The sequence below is a fragment of the Miniopterus natalensis genome, chromosome 8 (genome assembly GCF_054644295.1).
Source record: "Miniopterus natalensis isolate mMinNat1 chromosome 8, mMinNat1.hap1, whole genome shotgun sequence".
NCBI classification, from domain to species: domain Eukaryota; kingdom Metazoa; phylum Chordata; class Mammalia; order Chiroptera; family Miniopteridae; genus Miniopterus; species Miniopterus natalensis.
Window position 1 is genome coordinate 29922763 of NC_142088.1, and position 19873 is coordinate 29942635.

At 35.6% G+C, this 19873-nt stretch overlaps 1 protein-coding gene across 8 annotated transcripts in view; it reads left to right on the plus strand.

Moving 5' to 3' along the window:
* Positions 1-19873, plus strand: part of HIBCH (3-hydroxyisobutyryl-CoA hydrolase) — a 54952-nt gene that overhangs the window by 8909 nt on the left and 26170 nt on the right. For 7 of the 8 annotated variants that reach the window (XR_001603393.2, XM_087819704.1, XM_087819702.1 and 4 more), the window contains 5 exons: positions 5647-5787; positions 7363-7447; positions 9643-9714; positions 13560-13612; positions 17024-17102. Coding sequence is in view for 7 of the 8 variants with exons in the window: in XM_087819704.1 (XP_087675830.1) it covers positions 5647-5787; positions 7363-7447; positions 9643-9714; positions 13560-13612; positions 17024-17102 (430 nt within the window). In the remaining variant the exon portion in view is untranslated. The remainder of the gene's footprint in view (positions 1-5646; positions 5788-7362; positions 7448-9642; positions 9715-13559; positions 13613-17023; positions 17103-19873) is intronic. The other variant, XM_087819703.1, reaches the window with a different exon arrangement.

Genomic DNA, 19873 nt, shown 5'->3' on the forward strand with positions numbered 1-19873 from the left:
TTAGGATATATTCCTAGAAGTGGAATCACTGGGTCAAATGGCATGTCCATTTTTAATCTTTTGAGGAAACTCCATACTGCTTTCCATAGTGGCTGCATCAGTCTGCATTCCCACCAGCAGTGTACTCGGGTGCCCTTTTCTCCACACCCTTGCCAGCACTTGTAGTTCGTTAACTTGTTGATGGTAGTCATTTTGACAGGTGTGGCATGATACCTCATTGTGGTTTTAATTTGCATCTCTCCAATGATTAGTGATGTTGAGCGTTTTTTCATATGTCTCTTGGCCATCTGTATGTTGTCTTTGGAGAAGTGTCTATTTTAGGTCCTTTGCCCATTTTTTAATTGGATTGTTTGTCGTCCTTTTGTTAAGTTGTATGAGTTCCTTATATATTTTGGAAATTAACCCTTTATCAGATGTGTTGTTGGCAAATATGTTCTCCCATACACTGGGCTCCCTTTTCGTTTTGTTGATGGTTTCTTTTGCTGTGCAGAAGCTTTTTACTTTGATATAGTCTCATTTGTTTATTTTCTCTTTCATTTCTCTTGCCCTAGAAGATGTATCAGCAAACATATTGCTAGGAGAGGTGTCTGAGATTTTGCTGCCTATGTTTTCCTCTAGGATTTTTATGGTTTCATGTCTTATATTTAAGTCTTTTATCCATTTTGAATTAACTTTTGTGTATGGTGTAAGTTGGTGGTCTAGTTTCATTTTTTTTGCATGTATCTGTCCAGTTTTCCCAGCACCATTTATTGAAGATACTGTCTTTACTCCATTGTATGTTGCCTTCTTTGTCAAATATTAATTGACCATAATGGCATGGGTCAATTTCTGAGTTCTCTGTTCTGTTCCACTGATCTGTATGTCTGTTCTTGTGCCAGTACCAGGCTATTTTGATTACAGTGACTTTGTAGTGTAACTTGATATCTGATACTGTGATCCCTCTAACTTTGTTCTTCTTTCTCAAGATTGCCATGGCTATTCGGGGTGTTTTTTGATTCCATATAAATTTTCGAAGTGTTTGTTCTAGATTCGTGAAATATGCTGTTGGTATTTTAATAGGGATTGCATTGAATTTATAGATTGCTTTGGGTAGTATGAACATTTAAATGATGTTAATTCTTCCAGTCCATGAACATGGTATATTTTTCCATTTGTTTATATCTTTATTTCTTTTTCCAGTGTCCTGTAGTTTTCCAAGTACAGGTATTTTTTATCTTTGGTTAAGTATATTCCTAGTTATCTTATTTTTTTAATTGCAGCGATAAATGGGATTTTTTTTAGTTTCTCTTTCTGAGAGTTCATTATTGGTGTATAAAAATGGCATTGATTTCTGCATGTTAATTTTGTATCCTGCTACCTTGCTGAATTCATTTATTAAATCTAGTAGTTTTTTGGTGGAGTCTTTAGGATTTTCTATGTACAATATCATGTCATCTGCAAATAATGACAGTTTTGTTTCCTCCTTTCCAATTTGGATCCCTTTTATGTTTTCTTCTTGTCTGATTGCTGTGGCTAGGACTTCCAATACTATGTTGAATAAGAGTGGTGAAAGTGGACACCCCTGTCTTATTTCTGTTCTTAGGGGAAATGGTTTTAGTTTTTGCCCATTGAGTGTGATGTTGGCTGTAGGTTTGTCATATATGGCCTTTATTATGTTGAGGTATGATCCCTCTATTCCTACTTTGCTGAGAGTTTTTATAAAAAATGGGTGTTGGGTTTTGTCGAATGCTTTTTCTGCATCTATTGATATGATCATGTGATTGTCTTTCAGTTTGTTTATGTGATGTATCACGTTTATTCATTTGCAAATATTGTACCAGCCTTGCATCCCTGGAATAAATCCCATTTGGTCATGGTGAATGATCTTTTTAACATATTGCTGGATCCGATATGCTAATATTTAGTTGAGGATTTTAGCATCTATGTTCATCAGGGATATTGACCTGTAATTCTCTTTCTTTGTAGTGTCTTTATCTGGGTTTGGAATTAGGCTGATGCTGACCTCGTATAAACAGTTTGGAAGTGTTCCTTTCTCTTGGATTTTTTGAAATAGTTTGAGGAGGATAGGTATTAATTCTTCTTTGAGTGTTTAGTAAAACTCCCCTACCTATGAAGCCATCTGGGCCAGGGCTGGGAGCCCTTTGATTACTGCTTCAATTTCATCAGCAGTTATCGGCCTATTTAGACTTTCTGACTCTTCCTAATTGAGTTTTGGAAGGTTGTATTTTTCTAGGAATTTATCCATTTCATCCAGTTTCCAGCTTGGTGGCATATAGTTAGTTATTCATAGTATTTTCTTACAGTCCTTTGTATTTCTGTTGGGTCCATTGTTATTTCACCACCTTCATTTCTGACTTTGTTTATTTGGGTCTTCGTCTTTGTTTCTTGGCGAGTCTGGCTAAAGGTTCATCAATCTTGTTTATATTTTCAAAGAGCCAGCTCTTGGTTTCATTGATATTTTGTATCATTTTTTCAGTATCTATGTCATTTATTTCTGCTCTGATATTATTTTTCTTTCTAATTACTTTGGGCTTTTCTTGTTCTCTTTCTAAGTTTTTAAGTTGTAGGGTTAGAGAGTCTATTAGAAGTTTTTCTTGTTTTTTGAGGTAGGCTTATAGTGCTGTGAACTTCCCTCTCAGGATTGCTTTCATTGTGTCCCATAGATTTGGAGTTGTTGTGTGTTCATTTTCATTTGTTTCCAGGAAGTTTTTTATTTCTTTCTTGATCTCTTTGGCAACCCATTCATTGTTTAAAAACATGCTTTTCGACCTCCATTTGTTTAAATGTCTTTTAGTGTTTTTATTGTAGTTCATTTCTAATTTCATGCCACTGTGATCCGAGAAGATGCTTGATATTTCAGTCTTCCTGAACTTGTAGAGACTTGTTTTGTGTCCTAACATGTGATCTGTCTTTGAGAATGTCCCGTGTGCAGTTGAGAAGAATGTATATTTTGCAGCTTTGGAGTAGAATGTTCTGTAAATGTCAATTAAATCCATCTGATCTAGTGTGTCCTTTAGGGTCACTGTTTCCTTGTTGATTTTTTGTTTGGAAGACTTATCCAGTGTAGCCAGTGGGGTGTTAAAGTCCCCTAGTATGACTGCATTGCTGTTGATCTCTCCCTTAAAGTCCTCTAGAAGTATTTTTTATAAATTTAGGTACTCCTATATTGGGTGCATATATATTAATCAGGGTTATATCCTCTTGTTGGATTGATCCTTTAGTATTATGTAATGACCTTTCTTGTCTCTCATTATGATCTTCATTTTGAAGTCTATTTTGTCAGACAAGTATTGCTACCCCAGCTTTTTTTCATTCCCATTTGCATGGAAAATTTTTTTCCATCCCTTCACTCTCATCCTGTGTGAGTCTTTTGTTCTGAGGCAGGTCTCTTGTAGACAGCATATATTAGGGTCATGTTTTCTTATCCATTCAGCCACCCTATATCTTTTTCTTAGGGCATTTAATCCATTTACATTTAAGATTATTATTGAAAGATACTTACCTATTGCCATTTCGTTTCTTTATGCTTATGTTTCTCATTATCTTTATTTCTACTTCTAATTATATCTGTCCCTTTAACATTTCTCATAATGCTGTTTTTGTAGTGATAATGTCTCTTAGCCTTTTTTTTTTTGTGTCTGGGAAGCTCTTTATTTCACCATCTATCTTGAATGATAGTCTTGCTGGATAGAGTAGTCTTGGTTTCAGATCCCTGTTTTGCATTACCTTGAATACTTCATGCCATTCCCTTCTGGCCTGTAGAGTTTCTGAGAAGTCAGCTGAAAGCCTTATGGGAGCACCTTTGTAGGTAATAGATTGCTTTTCTCTAGCTTCCTTTAAGATTCTCTCTTTGTCTTGAATTCCTGGCATTTTAATTATGATGTGTCTGGGAATGGGCCTCTCTGGATTCTTCTTGCTTGGGACTCTCTGTGCCTCCTGAACTTGTGTGACTTTTTCCTTGACCAGGTTAGGGAAGTTTTCTGCCATTATTTCTTCAAATAGGTTCTCTAACCCTTGCTTACTTTCTATGTCTTCTGGCACTCCTATAATGCAAATATTGTTACATTTCGTATTGTCCCAAAGCTCCTTTACTGTCTTCCTGTTTTTTAATTGTTTTTTTGGGGGGGGGTCTCTGATTGAGTTATTGTTTCTATCTTGTCTTCTGATTCACTGATCCAATCCTCAGCTTCCTCTAATCTGCTGTTTATTTCTTCCAGTGTATTCTTTATTTCTGCTATGTCATTCTTCATTGCCTTCATAGTTTCCATATCTTTTTTCATGCTGTTGAGCATCCTTACAATCAGTATTCTGAACTCTATATCTGAGAGATTGCTTATCTCCATTTCATTTAGTTCTTTTTCTGGAGACTTCTCTTGTTCTTTCCTTTGGGGCTCGTTTTTCTGTCTCCCCATTTTGGCTACCTTTTTGGGTTGTTTCTGTGTATTAGGTAGATCTGCTAGGACCCTCAGTCTTTTTGGAGGGTCTCTGGTACAGGCCAATGTCAGATGCAGTTTGTGGCTGGCCCTGAGTACCCTGTTTGGAGCTATCATCAACCCCAGGCTTGAGGTCTCCTCTGCCGGGGCTGGGTGCATTTGGACAGGACCAATATGCACACCTAAGTCTGCTTTTCCAAGGCCCAGGTCCCGAAGCAGATCAGGCAAAGACTCAAAGCACCCTGAGGTCTGCCTCTGCCTGCAGCTGATTAATCTGATTCTCCTAATGAGCCTCAGGCTGTAGAAACTACTCTGGGCAGGACTTTATTAGATTTTTGTTAATAAGGATGCATTCTCCAGTTCAAAATTTCCAGTTTAGGCTGACTCTCAGTTTTATATTGTACATTGTTCCCATGTGAAATTTAAGGCACTGTCCTTAGAGGAATATGTTAAGCAGGTGGTGCCATTAGTCCTGGTAGTTGTGTATAGCTGAGACCTGGGAAATTGCTATGTAGTTTGAAACATGTTATCTTCAGGTGTTATATTAGTCAGTAGTATATTACATGAGCAGTGAGACCTGATGATTAAGTTATGGTGTGTGAGGCCCCTTACGTAAGCATATAGGTAAGTTCTTCACAACTATATGACATGTAAGTATGTCATTTTATAATCTGGCTTCACACTACTCATTCTTCCTGCTTTCCCATCACTCACTTCTTCAACAAGCCTTTATTCTGCTCAGGTTTAACATCTTAATATTTTCAAATATTCATTGCTATGTTTTTATGTGTTCTATTCTCTAGGATTCTCACCCCCCTTTTTCTTGGCATACATGAAGCCCAGCTCAAATACCACCTTTTTTCAAGCTATTGGTAGCTACTGTAGTCTGAATTATTTGCCTTCTCTATTCATCTTTGCTTTCTAAGTACCTAATAAATTGCTTGGTATACAGTAATAAATGAAAAGATTTAAGAGAATTTTATAGTACACGTTGACTCAGTTCACTTAGAAATAAAAATTAAAAGACTTAAGAGGTATATATAGTTCATTTTGGAATTTAAATAACTTTAGAAATCTTGTCAGATGTACTTAGTTATCCATTTGATTAGTTACCATAAACGTGTGGATGATTTGTATTTGATGTATGTTTTGATGTTGGCTTGTGACAGAAACTTAATGAGTTTTATTGTAAAGTTATTATTTGTTTACACAGAGACTGTCCAGCCACACAGATGCAGCAGGAGAAGTACTATTGGAAAGAAAAGGTTGTGCAGGAGTAATAACACTAAACAGACCAAAGGCCCTAAATGCACTGACTCTTAATATGATTCGGCAGATTTATCCACAGCTAAAGGTTTGTAATTTTCTTAAAGCAATTATATGTATTATTTTAAAAGTATATCTTAGTATTACATTTCTGGCATTCTTTCCCATAGAATCATTGGACTATGTGGGATCAGCGCCCAAGCTCCTTTGATTCTTGAGTCTTTAGTGCTTTCCCTATGTAGTTAACCTGAAGCACTCCTAGTGACAGGGAGGTCATTGTCTCATGAGATAGCCCCTTCCACTTCTACATAGCTCTGAGTTTCTTCTTGTGTTCTGCCACTCTTTATTTCTGTGACCTTTTAACTAGTGATACTGGTTCTGCTTCAGGGGTATGAATGTACAAATCTAATCTGCTTCCACCTGATAGCAGCTTTTTGATTTGAAGACAACTTTTTTAACTGCTTGGCCAGCCTTTATTAGAGAAGGTCATAAGCTTTTCTAAATTAACTGCAGGTGCAGTGAAAAATCATAACTTAAATTTTGACTACTTGTGTTTGAAACTTGGGTTTCTTTTTATTAACTGTGTAGATTGGGAGTGCTAATCACTTTGTATCTCACTTTCCTGAGCTGTGGAATAGGGATGATAATATTTCATAGGATTGTTGTGGAGATGAGTAAAATAGTGTATCTAATACGGTCAGCCACATAGGTGTTATGCACATTCTAGTTCTCCCCTAGTCACCTATTTCTTAATTCTTCATTTGATGAATCTCTCTTCCATTTTGCTGTGTCTGTTTGGAATACTTTATAGTATATCCTTAAGTGTATTAGAGAAATAAGCCACGTATTCCAGCTTAGAATTGGACCAGAATGGAAGAAAAAAGAAACTTCCATGTTAGAATGCTCTATTTCTACTAGTGTAGTCCAGTATTACATTAACCTTTTGGACAACCACAACTGTCCAGCTATATCTCTTCCTTGTGCATTTATATTTTTATTCTCAAGTGTAGAATTTATAGAGCCCCTGTTAATTTTTCTGTCTCTAGATTACTAATTTTTTATTGGTCCATTGTTCTAGTCTTTTCAGTTTACATTGGCTCTTGATTCTTTCATCCTACTTAATTTTTAGCTGGCCTTACTGACCCCAAAGCACTTTCAGATTTGATCTATGTGTTTTCACTCTGTTATTTACAAATTTGTCAGTAGGATAGAGCCCTGTATCACCACAGTAGAAAGGTTATTGCTCTGTTTATCAACAGTCTTTGGATTGATTTGTTCACCAGATTTCTAAGCTTATGTAACACGTAGTATTATTAAGCCCCCCCCCCTTTTTTTTTTACCTTTGTCTAAAAGTTGTCATAGCAAAGATTTCAGATGCCATCACGAAATTTGGATCACAAAATGTATTCATCTAGCAGCTTTTATTGGAATAGCCTCTAATTTATGTCAGAAAAGATGAAGTTAGGATCCATTCTTCTGGATATGCTTTATAAAGGTTATGCTGTATATTATATATGGACATATATTACAGGGTGGGGCTAAAGTATTATATCCATATACTATATGTCTATACACATATATGTATGTATATATTTGTATCTGTGCAAGTGGATATATCTTTAATGTTTGTAGTCATAATGTGCTTATACCATCTTCTTTTTAGAAGTGGGAACAAGATCCCGAAACTTTCCTGATCATGATAAAGGGAGTTGGTGGAAAGGCTTTCTGTGCTGGGGGTGATATCATAGGTAAAAACTTTTTTTCCTCTCACCTAACGCTTTTTCCCCTCAAGAGAACTGATAAAATATTAACAAGTTTCTCTAGTACTTCATAATTTGTGTTACTTTATAGAAATTCTTTTGTTTTAAAGTTAATATATTCTCATGTAGTTAACTTGTCAATTTAAAGATAGGCAGAGCCTTATGTATTGACTTCAGTTTCTTCTGACTGTGAGCTATTTTTGTCTAAAGACCTAACTTTATATTGATGTTTGGAAATACAGTTAGAAATTCTAGAATTATTCTAGTTTATGTGAAATAAAGCAGTGGATTTCAATTCCAGGTAATTTAGCTTCTTTAAAGATCATAGTTCAAGACGATAAGTGGGCACTCAGAAAAAATTTTTAAAATGATACGAATGTCATTTAATTTTACTTTATATGAAAATAATTGATAAGAATAAGATTAGAAGGAAATCTAAGAAGAATTTTGAGGTAAAAGAGCTTCAACATGCAATACAATTTATACTACTTTCATTTTAGAATTGGTAAGTAGTGGTAAGGACTGAATAAAAACAATAGATGAGAGTTTTTTGTGGGGCATATATCAGGGAAAGCTTCAAAATGACAAAAGATCTTAAAATTTTCTTTTAAAAACCATGAAAAGAAGTCAAATTTGGAACATTTTAAAGGAAGATATTAGAGTGTTAGAGTGAATTTAAAACTATAAATAGCCTGGCTAGGTGTAGCTCAGCGGTTGAGCATCAACCTAGGATCCAGGAGATTGAGGTTCGATTCCTCGTCAGGGCACATGCCAGGGCTGTGGGCTTGATCCCCAGTAGGGGGACTCTCATCACTGATGTTTTGATCTCACTCTCTCCCTCTCCCTTCCTCTGTCTGAAAATCAATAAAGATATATTTGAAAAAACAAAACAAAAACTATAAATAGTCAACAATTTTTGTGTAACTTTCCCATAACAGAAGAAACACATATATACTATACATTTAATTTGTATTTTAGAAGATAATTCTCAGAGGACTTAAAGACAGGAAAAGGCATATGAGCTTGCAGTATATACGTGGAAGAGAATTGACTGCAGTAAGAATACAGTAGATGTGAGCTTTGGAAAATAGACAATTGAAATAGAAATGAAACCATTTGATAGTATTTATAATTCAGATATTTACTGTGCACATTTTCATTAAGCCAGGCAGTAGTATGCTGTAGCAGCACCTTTGAGAAGATATATTTCCTTTTATATTAATAAATAAGGATATTACTGCTTCATTTACCTCTCTTGCTTCACCTTTTACCTTCTTCCTTCAGTCTTTTAAACTACTTATTTCTTGATTTTATTCTTTCTTGCCTATGTGCCTTTGTAGGTACTCCTTTCTCTACTCAAAACTTTTCCCCCCGTCACTTTCTAGGAAATCCCTATCTATTGTTCAAACTTGGCTCAGACTGTGTCTTCTGGGAAGCCTTTTAATTACCCCTCTCCTGCTCACGCTCCTACAGTACTCAGCCTTATAGTGTGCATAGCACTAAGACTGTGTTTTAGTAATCTTCTTTCTCATTAGTCTGAACTTCATGTCAGCCATCTTACATTGCTGTCTTGTTAACTACAGCACCCAAAACAGTGCATGATACTTGGTGGATGCTCAATAAATGTTTTGTGGTGGAATGAATGTGGCAGAAATATTTAACTAGATAGAATATATATATTTCTCTGTGTGTGTATGGATAGTATACTTTGTATATATATTACCACCCTGGCCAGGTAGCTCAGTTTGTTAGAGCATCAACCTGATGCGCCAGGGTTGCAAGTTCGATCCTGGTCAGGGCACATACAAGAGTCAACCAATGAATGCATAAACACAATGTTTCTCTCTCTCTCTCCTTCTCTCAAATCGATAAATTAAAAAAAAGATATTACCAAAGGAAATGTATATCCAGCAAATGTTGATTTAGATGCTACTGAAAACAGGAAAAAGAAAGTGCATTTTTTAGCAATATATAACTGCTAATTTAAGTGTAACACTTTGTAAGAAGTTCTTAAGAAATTTTGCCTTGAAGTTTGACATTGGACTATGGATCTGGGGCTAACTATATATAATATGTCTGTGGCATGGGCAACATATTTTTAATTTATGTTAGTTGACTCTATTTGGAAAACACTTTTTTTAAAAATTCATAATCCTTTTTTTTTTTTTTTGTAACCATCTCAGAAGTTATAAAGGCAAACAAGAAGATATCTCAAGATTTCTTCAGAGAAGAATATGTGCTAAACAATGCCATTGGTATGTGTGCCTTGCTTAGAGCTTTGAAAATGGAATCAAGAAAAGCAGCACAGTTTGAATTATTAAAAATGTAATCAATAGATACTTTTATTTAATCTTTTATATACTATGTGCCAGGCATAAATAAATTTCATTAAACTATTCTGACTGCTCATTCCAAAACAGTTCACACTTTAATATTAGTAGGCTATACTTACCTTCTATTTGTCATTCAATCAATATGAAAACATGATTCTGATCATATGGCTGGCGTTCTTGGAAAACAAAAAACTTGGGTCCCAGTTTTCTCTGTAAAATGAAGTATCATTTCCCAATTCTTGAAGAACTTTGGGATGAAAATTTCGTTATAGTTGATGTTCCAGATTTCATTGGATGGAAGTGAAGCAGTAGTTTTATGAAGCATGTGTTTCAAATGTTAAATTACAGGAAATAATACAGTAAGTACTTGTGTACCCACCAGCCCAGAATGAACAGACATCAGTATTTTATTTTTGCTTGATGCTTTACAATTTATATAAAAGAAATATAATTCTACAAGTTTTAAAATGGTAGTTCAGGCTGCTTTGCTGCTTTCTTCAGAGCCATTTCTTTCTCTCCCTAGAGGCTACCATTGTTGTTAATTTGTAGTTTCTCCTCCTAGACCATACTCTGTATTTTTAACACATACTTATGAGCAAAAATAGTATTACTTTGTGCTTTTGAAATTTACATAAATACTATTTTACTGTATATATTATTTCCTAAGTTTTTAATAACATGGAATGTAACTGTTGCATAGTATTCAATATTATGAATATATTGCACGTTATTTATTCTGCATTAATGGATATTTGAAATACAATTTTTTTTAGAGTTAGTATAGATTATTATACCTTTATATATATGCTCCCTTCATGACCATGTGCAAAAGTTTCTCTAGAAAATAATAGAAGCAGAATGGGTGGGTCATAGAGTTTATACATCCTCAGTTTGTTTCCAGATTCTTTCCTAAAGTCTAAGACATGATTTTCTACCTGTCCTTTCCATCATTTTTTGTTGGTAAACTTTGCTTGTTTAATATTTTATTGGGGTTTTAATCTGTATTTCATTGGATAATGGCGAGGTAGGTGTTTTCTTAGGTTAACTGAGCATTTAGATTTTATTTTCAGTTTTATCCTTTGTTCATCTTTCTATTGGGTTTATTGTCTTTCTGACTTTGTAGGTCTTGATGTATTCTGGATTCTTCACTTTTATAGATTATACCTATTACAAGTCCATTTCTCTCAGTCTATTGCTTTAAGTTATCTTTTGGTATATACAGGTTTTTATTTGATGGGATGAAATGTATCCAATCTTTTCCTTTGTGATTTCTGCTTTTTTTGCATTGAAAAAAAGCACTTAACACTGAGGTTATTAAGATGTTCTGTCATAATTTTTTTTAATAGCTTGAATATTTTGTTTCTTTATACTCTAAGTCTTTTAATGTACTTGGGCATTTTTTGCAGATGACATCTAACTTTTATATTCTAGCTAAAAAGCAAGATGTTGCCATATCTTTTATTAAAAAGTGTATGCCTTCCTCACTGACTTTAATGATACTTCTGTCATATATCAAGTTTTTATATATTACTCCGGTCTGTTTCTGGGCTACTTTGTTCATCGATCTATTTGTTTGTACTTATGGTGACACTGCAGTGTCAAAATTATTACAGCTTTAATGTATGTCTTTATGTGCTAGGACAATATGCCCTTGTTTTCTTTTAGAATTTTCTTGGCTGCTCTTCGACTTTTGATCTTCCATACAAATTTTAGAATTATTTTGTCTGAGTCCACAAAATATTCTATTGAGATTTTCATTAGAATGATAATGAATTTTAGATTAATTTGAGGGGAATTAACATCTTTGATATTGACTCTTCCCATCCATGAATGTGGCATATCTCTGTTTATTCATGTAGAAAACTTAAAAATTATTAATTATAAGTTACATATAAAATTCACCCATATAGAGTATATAATTCAGTAATTTATTTTTTAAAATCCTTACCTGAGGATATGCTTTCATTGATTTTTAGAGAGAGGAAGGGGTGGAGAGAGAGAAAAACATCCATCAGTTGCCTTCCATACGTACCCCAGCTGGGAGCAAACCACAACCTTGGTATGTGCCCTAAGTGGGCACAGCCTTCGTTGGCTGTAACTTCCATTCAGCTATTGACTTGAGTTTCATATTTGTTTCTGGCACCTGGGGATTTCCTTGTTTGGCTTTGAACTTGGATATACATTTAAAACTGATTTTTTTTGTAGAATTCCTATATCTTTGAAGGAGGAGTTGGGGGAAGAGGCTGTTTCCCACTTTAGCTCAGTGAGCTAAATTGAATGGACGTTTCCCACTTCTTAAGTCTAAAACTGTACATATAAAATTTACTTACAATGTTATCTTCATTCTAAAAACTTATACCAGCACTGTCCATTAGGACTTCCTGCAATGACGAAAATATTCTGTCTATGCTGCCCAGTATGATATTCACTAGCCACCTGCAGGTAATGAGCACTTGAAATGAGCCTAGTGTGATCAAGAAACTGAAGTTTAAATTTTATTTAATAGTAAGTAACTTAAATCTAAATAGCTGCATTTAGCTAGAGGCTACTATTTTAGATAATGTAGTTCTATACTAAATAAAAGGAGATGGAAAAAATAGCTCTAAGGGGTTTGAAAAGAGAGTTTGGTAAAATGTTAATGTACAGAGAGAAAGCCTTCAAGGTATATTTCTGTACATTGCAATGACATTTTAGTCAATAAAGAACTTGGCAAACTCTGGCTTTATGTCCTGCATCAATTAGCTTCTAATATTTTATATCTGAAGTATATGTATATATAACTGAAATGGTATGTGTATGTATCTCCATTTTAATCAATGGAGAAATTTCCATAGTGTCTAGGGAATTATAGTTCAAAATTGAGGGCCATGGAAGTCCTTGCAAATATGAAATTAGATTTGTGCTTTGGTGGCCTATTTGGCAAATTGGGAACATTTATAGAATTACTAGATGGATCAAAACTGCAGTTTTATATTGGTTTTTGGTAAGGGAGTAACATAGGCAACAAGCTGTAACAGAAGCTCAGTGATTTACATTTTTGTTATGTTGTGAGCAATTCCCCCTATGGGGGGGTTGGGGAGGGGAAAAAGGAAAGGAACAAAGTAAAATTTTATAGAATTTTTGAGCTGGAAGGGACTTCCGAGGCCACATATTAAGTCTTGTCATGTAAGAGATGAGGAAACTTATCTGTGTATTTTATACATATGATATACACATTATAATATGCATATAACGTGTGTGTGTGTGTGTGTGTGTGTGTGTGTGTGTGTATACACACATACCCAAATATGTATATTTATTCTAATGCCAGTATATCTATTGAATATAGTTAAATTGCCAGTTAATGACAAGGCTGAGACTATATTCTGGGTCTTCTGACTTCCAGTTTATGCTACACTTCTCTTCGTATCCAGTTACTACTTTAGATGTAAAGAAAACAAATTATGTTCTTTAAATTATAACTGTGTATATAAACATTAGTCGCTTGTAAGGCAATTGTTAATTATAATTCTCAATAGCTGAATTAAAGAAAGCTTTTATTTGTTTCAAATTGAAGTGTTGTTAAATGATAATGAACAGATGATCAGGATGTTTATGGATTGTCATTTTAAGAACATTTTACAAGCCATACATTTAGTTTACCTTGATACTTCTTGCAAAAATTTCCTTGGGAAAATACTCAAAGTTCATGTAACGTGTGATTTTTTTTGGGGGGGGGGGAAGAATATTTTAAACATTGCAATTAATTACAGCTTTATTTCTTTTAGATTCTTGCCAGAAACCCTATGTTGCATTTATTCATGGAATTACAATGGGTGGGGTAAGTAGACTGTTTTACTCTCATTGTTACTGTGTGTTATATTAGAAATAAGTTAATTGTTAAACAGAAGTAGGCCCTGGCCAGGTAGGTCAGTTGGTTAAAGCATTGTCCTAATTAGCCAGAATTGCCCTTTTCAGTGACATTCAACCAGCGAGAGAGACTTTCAGCCCGTCTTTTTATTTTGTAAAACTTGTGTCATCAGAGAGATGCAAATTAAAACCACAATGAGGACTCATTCATTCAAAAAGTGTAGGGAGGGAGGATTAAAGATGGTGGCAGACTGAGTGGAAGCTACACTGACACTCTTCCGGGACTAAACTGGAATTACAACTAAAAAATATAGAAAAACATCTTGAATAATCAACTGCAACTGAAGACGAGCTGGAGAGCACTCTCGTAACCAAGGAGGAAAAGTGGAGGCCACATAGAGACTGGTAGGAAGTGTGGATGCAAGAGGGCTGGCTGGGCTCCCACAGGCAGCAGCTGAGGGTCTCGGGAGATCTCAGCTGTGGGGGTTCCCACTGAGGACTCTGGGGCCTAAACCCCTGGCATGGCTTCCCAGCCCAGAGCACCAGAACTGAGAAAGGTGCCCACATAACCTCTGGCTGTGAAAAGCAGCTGGGTTTTTGTCTGCCAGGGAGAGGTGGCTGGAAATGCAGGCACCCTCTTTAAGAACCAACACACAAGTTTCCTGTGCAGCCACTCACCTTGGGCTCCAGCAGAGGGAGGGCAGAGTGGACAGGAGCTATGAGAGGAGAACCTAGCATTGTGGGCTCTGGAGATTGGGATCAAAAGGCATCCATTTGGAATCCTATGCCTAGTCATTTCCCCATACATCTTTCTCAGGCAGATAGTTTGCTGCTTTTGCCTGGGGGAGGGAAGCAATTGCCTCACCCTGTTGGAAGGCCTCTTGCCCTACCCAGAGGAGTTTCTACAGCCTGAGGCTCATTAAGAGAATCAGATTAATCAGCTGCAGGCAGAGGCCTCAAAGTGCTTTGAGTCTTTGCCTGACCTGCTTCGGGACCCCAGCCTTAGAAAAGCAGACTTAGGTGTGCATATTGGTCCTGTCCAAATGCACCCAGCCCCAACAGAGGAGACCTCAAGCCTGGGGTTGTTGATAGCTCCAAACAGGGTACTCAGGGCCAGCCACAAACTGCATCTGACATTGGCCTGTACCAGAGACCCTCCAAAAAGACTGAGGGTCCTAGCAGATCTACCTAATACACAGAAACAACCCAAAAAGGTAGCCAAAATGGGGAGACAGAAAAACGAGCCCCAAAGGAAAGAAAAAGAAAAAGAGCCAAATGAAATGGAGATAAGCAATCTCTCAGATATAGAGTTCAGAATACTGATTGTAAGGATGCTCAACAGCATGAAAAAAGATATGGAAACTACGAAGGCAATGAAGAATGACACAGCAGAAATAAAGAATACATTGGAAAGAATATACAGTGGATTAGAGGAAGCTGAGGATCAGATCAGCAAATTAGAAGACAAGATAGAAACAATCACTCAATCAGGGATCCAAAAAGAACAAACAAAAAACAGGAGGACATTAAGGGAGCTTTGGGACAACATGAAATATCACAATTTTCACATTATAGGAGTGCCAGAAGACATAGAAAGTAAGCAAGGGTTAGAGAACCTGTTTGAAGAAATAATGGCAGAAAACTTCCCTAACCTGGTCAAGGAAAAAGTCACACAAGTTCAGGAGGCACAGAGAGTCCCAAGCAAGAAGAATCCAGAGAGGCCCATTCCCAGACACATCATAATTAAAATGCCAGGAATTCAAGACAAAGAGAGAATCTTAAAGGAAGCTAGAGAAAAGCAATCTGTTACCTACAAAGGTGCTCCCATAAGGTTTTCAGCTGACTTCTCAGAAACTCTACAGGCCAGAAGGGAATGGCATGAAGTATTCAAGGTAATGCAAAACAGGGATCTGAAACCAAGACTACTCTATCCAGCAAGACTATCATTCAAGATAGATGGTGAAATAGCTTTCCAGACCGAAAAAGGCTCAAGGAGTTTATCACCACTAAACTAGCATTGCAGGAAATGTTAAAGGAACTGCTGTAATTAGAAGTAGGAATAGAGAGAGAGAGAAAAACATAGGCATAAAGAATTAAAATGCAATGGATAAGTATAAATAATAACCTTAAATGTAAATGGATTAAATGCCCCAATAAAAAGACATGGGGTGGCTGAATGGATAAGAAAACATGACCCAAATATATGCTGTCTACAAGAGACCTGCCTCAGAACAAAAGACTCACACCAGATGAGAGAGTAGGGATGGAAAAAATTTTTCCATGGAAATGAAAAAAAGCTGAGGTAGCAATATTCATATCTGACAAAATAGACTTCAAAATGAATAGCAGCACAATTTACAATAGCTAAGGTCTGGAACCAGCCCAAGTGCCCATCAGTAGATGAATGGTACGTTTGCACCATGGAATACTATGCAGCTCTAAAAAAGCAGGATCTCTTACTCTTTGGGACAGCATGGATGGAACTGGAGAGTATTATGTTAAGTGAAATAAACCAGTCAAGAGAAAGACAAATACCACATGATCTCATTCATATGTGGAATATAATGAATAAAATAAACTGATGACAAAATAGATCCAGAGAGATAGAAGCATGGAACAAGGATCTCAGAGGGAAGACGGGTCGGGGAGTGGGTTGAGAGAGATTAATCAAAGAACTTACATGCTTATATGCATAACCTATGGATACAGACATTGGTATGGGGAAGGCCTGGGGGTGGGGTGGATGTGGGATGGAGGGGATCAGTGGGGAAAAGGGGACATCTGTAATATTTTCAACAATAAAGATAAATTAAAAAGCAAAAACAACTACAAAGACAAAACCCCCCAAAACAAAAAACAACAACCCACTTGTGTTTTAGTAACCATTTTTAAGTTACCTGGTTGGCCCCATTGTATCTGAGTAAAATGATATTGATAATTTTATTTGATGAAATGTATGATTAAGTAAAATGTGTTAATATTCTACTTAAAGCTACTGAAATTTGCTAGAATAACTTGATTGTGTTTTTATGATGATTGGTTCCACTAACAATACTCAGTGGTTCTGGGTAGTCAGCATTCTATAATGCTGCATCTAGTTTGAAATGAGAGGGATCTGGGGAAGAGGCATGACGCATAACATAAAATACTGAGTGAAAACATCTTAGCTAAAACAAATCTATTCCAGATACAAGGGATACCAATATATTTTTTGCACAGTGAAACCTGAAATTGTGTGATTTAGAGTTTCCCTTCAATCTATCTCCTAAAAGAAATTCCTATGGAATATGAAGATAATTTGCTTGGTTTGTAATATTGTGAGTGTGTGAATTTGTTTTTATTTTTTACAATATTTTAAAATTTTTTGGTCTTATTTTCCTAGGGAGTTGGACTCTCGATTCATGGGCTATTCCGAGTGGCTACTGAAAAGTCTATCTTTGCAATGCCAGAAACTGCAATAGGTAAAAAAACAAACAAAAACCCACAAAAAACACACACAAAAGAACTCAAAATTTTCATAATTTTAAATCACCTTATTTTGATGTATTTCAGATTATACCGTTGTTGAAGAAATTGATGGGACTCTTATGTGAGATACAGCGCTGAAAGAGCTTTTAAAAAGAAATTAAAATAGGAAGATATGTTTATATAATTAGCTCAATAAGGATTTCTGAAAACACGAAAGAAAGAATAACTGGAGACACACACTGTAGTTAATTTTAGATAAAATATTATTAGGGGAAAATATTCTTACATTCAGATCTGTGATCTGTTTTGAATTATATTTTGCATATACTGTGAGGTATGACTAAAAGGTACAGATCAAAGTTTATTACTTCACGTATTGAGGTATAGTTGTTCCCACACCATTTTTTTGAAAAAGCTAGCTTCTTCACAAATTGCCTTTGCACCTTATTCTATGTGTTGATCTTGGTGCCAGTACCACACTTTCTTTATTGCTGTTGCTTTAGAGTAAGTCTTGAAGACTTCAGATCAGGTAGTGAAAGTTCTCCAATTTTGTCCCCCCCCCCCCCCAAAGTTGTTTTAGCTTTACAGATGTTTTGTATTTCTACATGAATTTTAGAGTGTTAATTAAAAGAGCCTGCTAGGATTCGGATTTGGATTGTCTAGAGTCTATCAATTTAGGGAGAATTGACATCTTACAATATTATTGAGTGAGCTAGTAACATTTCTCCATTTATTTAGGTCTTCTTTAATTTCTTTAAACCAAGTTGTGTAGTTTTCAGTGTATAGGTTTTATACATTCTTTGTCAGATTTATATTTAAGTATTTCATATTGTTTGATACTATTGTAAATGATATTTTTTAAAAAATTCAGTTCTGATTGTTAGTTGCCAATATATAGAAATACAATTGATTTTTGTATTGACTTTGTATCCTGCGAACTTGTTGAACTCACTTGTTAGTTTTAGTAGAATTTTTGTACATTACATTGGATTTCCTAAATAGATAATTATGTGATTTACAAATAAGGTCAGTTTAACTTTTTTCTTTCCATCCTGGATTTTCTTTTTCTTGCCTTACTACATTGGGTAGACTCTCCAATCCAATGTTGAATAGATCTGTTGAGAATGGACATTCCTGTCTTGTTCTTGATCTTAGGGTAGGAGTGGGGGAATCTTTTTCCTGCCAAGGGCCATTTGGATATTTGTAACAGTATTCATGGGCCATACAAAAATATCTACTTAAAAATTAGCCTGCCCGGCCAGGCATGGCTCAGCGATTGAGCATCAACCTAGGATCCAGGAAATTGTGGTTTGATTCCTGGTCAGGGCACATGCCTGGGTTGCAGGCTCAATCCCCAATTGGGGGAGTGCAGGAGGCAGCTGATCAATGATGAGTCTCTCATCATTGATGTTTCTCTCTCTCTCCCTCTTCCTTCCTCTCTCTGAAATCAGTAAAGATACATTTAAAAAAAAAAAAATGAGCCTGCTATATTTGGTCAAACATTTAATTGAATTTATTGAATTTTGAGTCCCACCTGCTGTTACCTTGGCAGGGCCATATCAAATACAGCCCTCTGGCCGGATATTCCCCACCCATCTTAAGGGAAAACATTCACTTCTTCACCAATTAAATATGATGTTAGGTGTAGGTGTTTCATAGATGCCCTTTATCGGGATGAGGAAGTTACTTTCTATTTCTAGAATGCTAAGGATTTTTATTAGGAATGGATTTTGAATTTTGTCATATTTTTTTCTGTATCTAATGAGATGACCATTGGTTTTTCGTTTTTTAGCTTGTTAATGGTTTTTAAAATGCTTGGCAATTTTTGATTGGATTCTAGACATTGTAAACTTTACCTTGTTGGGTGCTGGATATGTTGTAGTCTTATAAATGTTCTTTTGTCAATTACTTTGGTTTTTCTAACATTAAATTAACCCCACATTGCTAGGATAAATCTCACTCTGGTATATTGTGTTACACTTTTTATACGTTGTTGGGTTTGATATACTAAAATATAATTTGGAATTTTTGCATCTGTTTTATGAGAGATAATCATCTGTGGTTTTCTTGTAATGTTCTTGCTTCATTTAGGTATCAGGGTTAAGCTGGCTTCATTTTTCTGGAGAATTGGTGTCCTTTTTTTTTTTTCTTTGGTAGAATTCAGCAGTGAAACCATCTAGGCCTGGAGTTTTGTTTGTTTTTTTGAAGATTTTTAACTACAAATTCAAAATCTTTAATAGGTGTAGAGCTAGTCAAATTATCTGTTTCTTTTTGCACAAGCTTTGGTAGTTTGAGTCTTTTGAGGAATTTATCCAATTTATTAGCATAAAGTTGTTCATAATATTCCCTTATTATCTTTTTAGTATTTGTAGAATCTTTAGTTATATCTGGCTCATTTTTTAAATTTAATCCTCACCCGAGGACATGCTTATTGATTTTAGAGAGAGGAAAGGAGGGAGAGAGAGAACTATGTGCAAGGGAAACATCGATCATTCGCCTCCCGTAAGCTCCCCTACCAGGAAACAAACCTGAGACCTAGATATGTGTCCTGACTGGGAATTGAACCTGCAGCCTTTTGGTGCCAAGGACAACACCGTAGCCAACTGAGTTACCCAGCAGCCAGGGCAGTTCTGGGTCAATTTTGATTGATTGTCTTATCAAGTCATTATGGGTAGTATTTTCCTACTTTTTAAGATGCCTGGCAATTTTTGATTGAATTCTAAACATTGTAACCTTTTTGTTGGGTGCTGGATATTTTGTATTC